This window comes from Diceros bicornis, chromosome 31, assembly GCF_020826845.1.
Source record: "Diceros bicornis minor isolate mBicDic1 chromosome 31, mDicBic1.mat.cur, whole genome shotgun sequence".
In the NCBI taxonomy this organism is placed as follows: domain Eukaryota; kingdom Metazoa; phylum Chordata; class Mammalia; order Perissodactyla; family Rhinocerotidae; genus Diceros; species Diceros bicornis.
Genome location: NC_080770.1, coordinates 21,176,965 through 21,184,224, shown reverse-complemented (window position 1 = coordinate 21,184,224; position 7,260 = coordinate 21,176,965). Strand labels below are relative to the sequence as shown.

The window sequence follows — 7,260 nt, the reverse complement described above, 5'->3', positions numbered from 1 at the left end:
TATTTGTTAGAAACTGCAAATAAGTTTTCATTTGTTTGCTGAAGAGTTTTGATAAAGAGCATGTTTGAAAAACCTCTAAGACTGTAAGTGGACCTGTAGTTAATGGTGGTGTGGGGGTGTGAAATGTGTTAAAGAGCACTCAATTCCAGAACTGCCTCTATGGCTGACTCATCATCTTACTCAAACTCCTAAATCTTAATGTGCCCTAAAAATTTTGCCGTCCCTCCAGCCTACATCAGAAGACAATTGTTTTAGATAAGTAGTATGCCAATGTGAATAACAAATCACTTACTGAGATAAGCTTTCTAAAAGCTTTATTTTTAATGCAGCATGATTATGACATATTTTCAAATATTACCAAAGGGAATGTATTAAAAGTCAGGTCATCTTCCCAACTCTGATATTAAGAATGCAATTTCCCCAGCTGGAGACCACAAATATCATGCTATTTTAGTTTTCTAAATACAATTAATTTATGTAAGAATGTAAGTGTATGTCATACATGTTATTCTGCTGTTAATGAAAATATTACCATCTTAAGCACAAAGTTCTGAATTCTTTCACTTTACAGCATATTTTCAAAACCATTGCATATATATCTGCTTCATTTTGATTAGTACTTGCATAAAGAACCATCCCTGATTCATTCATCTCCCTTCTGATGGCCCCTGAAGTTGTTTCCTATCTTTTGCTACCAGGGAAAGGGCTGCAATGGTTGTCTTTGTGCCTGTAAGTGAGATTTTCTGCAGCAAATGGAATCACTAGACTTATGTGTATATGCAGTTGTAATATCATCGATGTTGAAAATCACTCTCTAAAAGATTGCACCCAAACTCCTACCAAAAACGTGTGGGATTGATTGTTTCCCACATTATTTTCAGTACTGTTTGTTAGAAGACATTTATTCAAAAAGATCACTGTTAATCTAGTAGGTGAGAAAGGTGTCTAATTGGAATTTAAACTTGAATGTATTTAGTTGTGAATGAAATTGAGCATCTTTTCACATGCTTAATTATTTTTAATAAAAAAGATTTCTTTTTAAATCAGTTCTTTTGTCCATTATTCACTTGCTCTGTGTTTGTAAAGATTGCTCTCTGAAATCCATGCATATTTGAAGAAATTATGCTTTTGTCTGACACGTATGTTGCAAATATATTTTACCAGTTGGCACTTATCTTGTGTTTTTAACTTTGCTATATTTGGAGAATATATGTGATGAGGTACACAAAACAATTTGTTTTCTGTTTGGTATATATGAGTGAATATTAATTCTCTTCTATTTCTATCTTCTCTTACTGAAGTTAGCAGATGAGACACTCAAGAACATAGATCCCAAGAATTTAATTTGAAAAGTTTCAGCTATGACTCGGAGCTTCATGAGCTCATTTTCTAAATCCCTGGTGCTTAACACAACATGAAATTTGGGAGAATATTCTGATTTATGAAAAACATTTTCTCTCTATTTTTCCTTCATTTTCATCTCAGTATCTCCTTGTGTCTTAAGAAAATATGTTGAAAGACTCAGAAAAATAATGAATAAAGGGAAGAATTTAACTTGGGCCACACAGTATAATTTAAAAAGTATAAAGTTTAATGATAGAAGCTGAATTTAGAACTGTAAACAACTGGAAATGTTTGAGAGAGAATGTAAAAGGAGATAAACTTAGTCAAGCCAAAGGTTGAAAGAAGTCTCATGGTACTGGACCAACTGACTGGGTGTTCATTGCTAAATTTGTGTTTGTTTCTCTCTCATTCTCTTCCTCTCTCTCTCTCTCAATCTGTGTGTGTGTGTGTAAGTTTTATTAAAGAAGACACGATCAAATGTTTTATCATTCCTTGAATATTCAGAATACTTACTAGAAGATATTTTATAACTGGACTACCAAGTTTAAGTAATGTGAAAGCATATTAAGGTAAATCATGCATAAGTTTTCTCTATTTTCACAACATGCTTCAAATAAGTCCCTGCTGAAAACTAAAGGAAGACATTCAGCTCAAGAAGTTATCCACTCATACTAAATCTCCTAAATTAATGTTTATTATGGCTGAAGAATCATTTACATTTTCACCGTGTATATATTTCCTTATTTTCATAAGCAGTCAGGTGAGTACATTGAATAAATATTTTGCTTTCCACTTTATTCAGGAAAAAACAACACAGAACATAGGTGAGTACCCATTGGTAAGTGGCACTTCCATAATACAGTATATGTATTTGAACTCCAAATGTAGTATTTATTTCATATATTTTTTCCTCTGCAGGTTACCTATTTCTAACCTGCACTTTCTGCACTTTGACTGAAACAATGGAGCAAAATAACAGTGTAACTGGGTTCATACTGTTAGGATTGACACAAGATCCTATAAGACAGAAAACGGTGTTTGTAATCTTCTTCATTTTCTATGTGGGAACCGTGGTAGGGAATTTGCTTATTATTGTGACCATCAAGTCCAGCCGGACACTTGGAAGCCCCATGTACTTCTTCCTATTTTATTTGTCCCTTGCTGATTCATGCTTTTCAACTTCCACAGCTCCGAGACTAATTGTGGATGCTCTGTCTGCAAAGAAAACCATATCTTACAATGAGTGCGTGACTCAAGTCGTTGCACTACATTTATTTGGCTGCATGGAGATCTTTGTCCTCGTCCTCACGGCCGTTGATCGCTATGCGGCCATCTGTAAGCCCCTGCGTTACCCAACCATCGTGAGCCCGCAGGTCTGCCTCACCCTGATTGTTCTCGCGTGGATAGGGTCTTTTATCCATTCCATAGCTCAGATTAGCCTGGCCTTGAGATTGCCTTTCTGTGGACCCGATTTGATCGATCATTATTGCTGTGATTTGCAGCCCTTGATGAAACTTGCCTGCATGGACACTTATAGGATCAACCTCTTGTTGCTGTCTAACAGCGGGGCCATTTGCTCAAGCAGTTTTGTGACTCTGATGATCTCATACATCGTTATTTTGCATTCACTGAAAAACCACAGTGCAGAAGGGAAGAAAAAAGCTCTCTCCACTTGCACTTCCCACATCATTGTAGTAATCTTATTTTTTGGTCCATGTATATTTATATATACACGCCCCCCAACCACTTTCCCCATGGACAAGATGGTGGCAGTATTTTATACTATTGGAACACCCTTTCTCAACCCACTCATCTACACGCTGAGGAATGCAGAAGTGAAAAATGCGATGAGAAAATTATGGCATATCAAAATTAGCTCAGAAAGCAAAAAGTGAATTGAGGGCCTTGGTAGATTACTTATTGAGTCACAGTTTGACTGAATCTGTACAGAAATCAAATTTGATAGTTATATCTTGACTCCCTCATGCAATCTAATATAATGCACCTGATTTCCTTACTTTTGTCTGTGCTTCTGCCCTCAGTCTAGTAGCTCCTCTCACATTTTCAGTCTGACTCTTTCTTTACCTGAGTTCTCAGTTCTGGCATTGCTTATGGTGAACTACAGTTCACCTCATAACATAGTCTATACTCTGGTTTGATAAGAAGAAAGACATTATATAATCACAACTGTTCAAACGTGAGCATCTATAAGTAAACTGTAGCTAGTGTTCTATGATTTGTATTCTTTCTATTGCACATTTCAAATAAGGTATCCTGCTTTTTCTTGAACATCTCCAGAGCAAAGGAACTAACTTTGTGTATTAAGTTCATTTCATTATGTCATTAGTTTATCTTTGAAGAGTTTCATATTATTGAATCAATCTTTTTTCGTAAATTGATATTCTAAAATAATTTTTCTTATTGTTTTCTTTGGCTATTAAGATAACTGAGACATTATGTATGTGATTTTTTAAAAATAGTGTTACAAATGTACCTTGAGATAGTCAGCTGTTTGTGTGATTGGTGTATAGGAACTACAGCAATAGAGTCCTATAACTCTAAGAGGTAAGAAAGTAAAATGGTGTATGTTGTCAGGATATAATGAACATTGAAAATGCACCAGAGATACAACATATTTTCTGAGACTAAAGTACAGGAAGTAGAACCTGGTTTGAAGAAAAAAATGTATAATCTTATTTTATTTGAAGTTGGATTATGTCAATAACATAAGAGAAAGTACTACAGGCACTCAGAAAACGCTCACTAGACTGGTCTCTAATTAGTGGAGTTAGAGAGAACACACTACTGCAACAGGAAGCCACTTTCTCTATTTGTACTTTCTTAACAAAGGGATAATACAGATTCATAAGTTAGAGTTGTCAATAGAATGTTGGTGCCCAGAGTGGGCAAAGCAGATTAACACACGTGTGCCCTGGATGTGCATGCCAGGGGTTATATCATGAACTTTTAATATTTATCACTTTCAGTATATTAAAGTGTACCACATTCTTAGTGACTGTTACAATATTCCATTTCATTTTTAATACTGTTTCTCATTATTTAATTGGAAAATCTTACTAATATTAATATTATCTTCCTGTCAGAGATTATTTTAAAGTAAATTCATTAAAATAGCGCATTTTCAGTGTTCTCATTTCTTTTTGCGTCTGGGATATTTTGAAGCTCAGTGTCTGCACTGGTGTCCTATAGTTAGCACGTCATGTGTGAGCCAGGTCATATAACTAACTCTGAATGGAAATGTCATGATCCATCATAAATTCAATTAACCTCTTATACCTTCTCTATTACACCAGCACATGTAAACACACACACACATACTATACAGGCTTTCATGGTGATTTGCATTTCAGGTGAATAATTGAAAGTAGGAGGTATAGAAGAGAAGAAATAAGCTAAAATATAAACAAAAAAAATCAAGGCTGTAAAATAGAAGTAGAAGCAGCTACATAGGGAAGAAAAATTTGAAGAGTTTGAGTGGTTCAAAAGCACTTTTAGTCAAATTAAAACTGGGAAAATGAAGTAAAATTTTTAAAATTTCTGGGCTATCATATGCATCCAAATAGACACTTTTGAAGTGACCACCAGGTCTCAAAAGTAATTCATCTAAAAGAAAAAATTATGAATTCTAGTTATCCTTTCATTTAGGAAAAAGTAGTATCTAATATGTGTCCAAGCCTTCCTTGTTGTTACCATATTTGTGTCTCACAAAAATAGTAAAAATTTATGTACTCCTATTGAAAATATAGAGATGAAAAATCTAAAGGTCAGAGAAATAAACACATTCCTTCAGGTTGTTTTACTAAAAAGTACCAGAAACAAGGTTTGAAACCAGTTCTGTGTGTCTTCCAAGTCACTAACAAATGCCTCTATCCTATATCATGCCTTACTTCAAACATCTTTGTAAATGACAGAAAGCAAAAAAAACATTAAGAAGTTGAGGCAGTGATCATAAACTGCCCTTATTTTAGCTTCAAGGTAGGTGATAGACTATAAAGATTACAAGCATAACCTCTGGAGTCAGACTGCATGAATCCAAATGCTGGCTTCACTTTTGTTAACAGCTTTATTGAGATATTTTTTGACTTACAAAAATTGCACATGTTTAATGTGTACAGCTTGATGTTTTGATATATATATAATGTGAAAAGATCACCACAATTAAACTAATTAACATACTCATTTTCTCTACATAGTTTCCATTGTGTGTGCATGTGTGTGTGATGAGATTTAATTTAAAATTTATCCTCTTTGCAATTTTAAGCATACAACATGGTATTGTTACTCATAGTCACCATGCTATATATTAGATCGCTAAAACTTATTTGTTCTACATAACTAAAACCATGTCCCCTTTGACCAACATCTTTCCATTTTCCAAAACCCCCGGCCCCTGGTAACCACCATTCAATTCTCTGCTTCTATGATTTGAGGTCTCAGGAGATGCAGGAGAGCCTGGGGTTCTGCTTTTATTGGGCTCAAGGATGGGGGTCTAGGGTCTTGTCGGGGGAAGAGGGAGAATCTCCCTCTGCCCTTTTCCTTAAGGTTCTTCTGGCTGGCCAAATAATCAACAAGACAGGTTAGCAGGAGAAAATAATACCAAGTTTAATAACATGTATACATGGGAGAAAGCAGGGACACTGCGTTTCTCAACACAATAGCAGAAATTCTCGTCTTAAATATCTTTTTCAGCCAATGACAAAGGAGGATTTTGGCGGTGGGGGGAGTCAGTTACAGGAGATTACCACTAAAGCACAGTAAACAAGAGTAAGGTTTATTATACAGCTCAAGGCCTCACCTTCCACATTGACAAGTCACTAGAGATGACCTCATCCCCCTCTCTTCTCCAAACAGAGAGGGAGATACCTTTACAAATGGGGATTTCCCTTATAAATGTAAATGATTGTCTGGCAACTCTTCTCAGGGTCATCCAGAGAATGTGGCCAGAGAGACAGAACTTCTGATAAGAGGGGCTTGTTGGTGCCTTTCCTATTGTAACATTTACCCTACGTTATCTTTACAGCCATCATGATAGATCTGTTCCAGGAAGGAGCTACCATGTCAAATTCTTTAGGCAGTTAGTGGGGGAGGTCAAATGTCCTCAGAGAAAACAACCAAGGTAAAGAGATAGATTTCAGGGTGGCCAAATCTTGATCTCCCACAGTCTCTAGGGCTCACTCTTCATTGGCAAATTCAAAACATAAGGGAGGGAATTTAAACCAGGGGAAGGGAGAAAAAAGAAAGAAAAAGATAACAAGAGGCTCAAATAGCCAATTATCTAAATCAACCAGGATCTCTAAAACAAAGGAGCCACATGGTGGGGGCTGGAGGCCCACATCCTGGCTCTTTAGCTGGTCATGTGGCCGGCAATGTGTTTCTTTGAGATAGCCTTCCTTGAAGTGGATGCCTCTGTGAAATGGATGCCTTGGTAATCAAAGCTTTAGTCAGGCACTTGTATTACAAAATGAAAGGCCAACTGTCAGGGCTTACTAAACACACACACACACACACACACACACTCATACACACACACACACACACACCGTATTTTCTTTGTCTGTTCATCTTTTGGCAGAGTTAGATTGTTTCATATGTTGGCCATTTGACTAATGCTACAAAGAAGATGGAACTGCAGAAAGCTCTTCGAGATCCTCTTGTAATTTCCTTTGGGTCTACCCAGAACTGGGATTGAGAGATCATATGGTAGCTAGATATTTAATTTTTTGAGGAACCGCCATACTATTTTCTACAGTGGCTGTACCAATTTACATCCCTATCAACAGTGCACCAGGGTTCCCTTTTCTCCAAATTCTCGCCAACAATTCTTATCTCTTGTCTTTTTGATGGTAATTATCCTAACAACTGTGAGGTGATATCTCATTATGTTTTTGATTGGCA

General features: G+C 36.2%; 1 protein-coding gene across 1 annotated transcript; it reads left to right on the top strand.

Moving 5' to 3' along the window:
• The first annotated feature begins 2,306 nt into the window (after window positions 1-2,306).
• LOC131395787 (olfactory receptor 4C11-like) lies at window positions 2,307-3,239 on the top strand. Its single transcript, XM_058527608.1, has one exon. The coding sequence runs from the start codon at window positions 2,307-2,309 to the stop codon at window positions 3,237-3,239; it is 933 nt and encodes a 310-aa protein (XP_058383591.1).
• Window positions 3,240-7,260: the final 4,021 nt, after the last annotated feature.

Coding starts and splice junctions, on each gene's coding strand:
- LOC131395787 (XM_058527608.1), top strand. CDS start 2,307: ATGGAGCAAAATAACAGTGTAACTGGGTTCATACTGTTAGGATTGACA.